The sequence below is a fragment of the Bison bison genome, unplaced genomic scaffold (genome assembly GCF_000754665.1).
Source record: "Bison bison bison isolate TAMUID 2011002044 unplaced genomic scaffold, Bison_UMD1.0 scf7180017864192, whole genome shotgun sequence".
Taxonomy (NCBI): Eukaryota; Metazoa; Chordata; class Mammalia; order Artiodactyla; family Bovidae; genus Bison; species Bison bison.
The window spans coordinates 4,572,138-4,573,049 of NW_011494764.1; the positions used below are offsets into that span (position 1 = coordinate 4,572,138).

Sequence of the window (912 nt, forward strand, 5' to 3'; positions counted from 1 at the left end):
TGTGGGCACTCACCGCCCCTTTACTCTGCCCAGACTGTGACATTCTGGTATCAAAGCCCTGTCAGTGCTAGGAGGGATTCCTGAAAGATCCCCTTTGGAAGGGGCCATGGCACACCATGAACCTGTCTGGGGTGGGCTGGGGTGGTGGGAGCCTGTCCCCCAAGAGTGGCCCAGCCAAGGGGCCTTGTCTGCAGAGGATCACCTGCGAGCCTGGGAGCGGAGTTTTTTTCTCTTCTTGCTTGGTGATGCCTTGGCTGGGTTTGAGCCGGTGTGTTTGGAGTGTGTGCCTGGTCTGCAGCTGGGTGGGTGCTTGGGGGAAACGGGGCGAGCCCAGGCCACCCTGATCGTCCCCCCTCACCTCCAGAGCTGCTGGAATTGTGGGCGCAAGGCCAGCGAGACGTGCAGCGGTTGCAACGCGGCCCGCTACTGCGGCTCCTTCTGCCAGCACAAGGACTGGGAGAAGCACCACCATGTGTGCGGACAGAGCCTGCAGGGCCCCGCGGCCGCCGTGGCTGAGCCTGTGCCCGGACAGTCCGACACCGCCACAGGCCTGGGCCCCTGCCTGCCCCCAGCCGCTGCCAGCCCCAGCGAGGCGGGCTCCACTGGGCCTTCCCGCCCCGGCTCCCCTGGCCCACCTGGCCCCCTGGACGCAGCGCCCCGCTGACCCGCCAGGACCTGATGTCCATCAAACTGCCCAGCCCCGCCCGGCCCAGCAGGATGCGCACCCAGCCCTGGGAGCCGACCATGGGAGTCACCGCTGCTACTGCTTCTCTCCAAAAGAAAACAGAACCAACAAGACTGCATCCACACGACTTCCTCAGCTACCTGACGATCACACCTCGACCTCTTCCGAATCCTCAGAAGCCCCCAGCTGAACTTTAGGTGGCGGATGGATGCTGGCCAGAGGTGACC

General features: G+C 64.8%; 1 protein-coding gene across 7 annotated transcripts in view; it reads left to right on the top strand.

Annotated features, from left to right (window-relative positions):
* The window catches only part of CBFA2T3 (core-binding factor, runt domain, alpha subunit 2; translocated to, 3), a 79,424-nt gene that overhangs the window by 76,708 nt on the left and 1,804 nt on the right, over window positions 1–912 (top strand). For all 7 annotated transcript variants that reach the window (XM_010843952.1, XM_010843950.1, XM_010843951.1 and 4 more), the window contains one exon: window positions 365–906. In XM_010843952.1, the coding sequence (XP_010842254.1) occupies window positions 365–664 (300 nt within the window). In that variant the 3' untranslated portion in view covers window positions 665–906. The remainder of the gene's footprint in view (window positions 1–364; window positions 907–912) is intronic.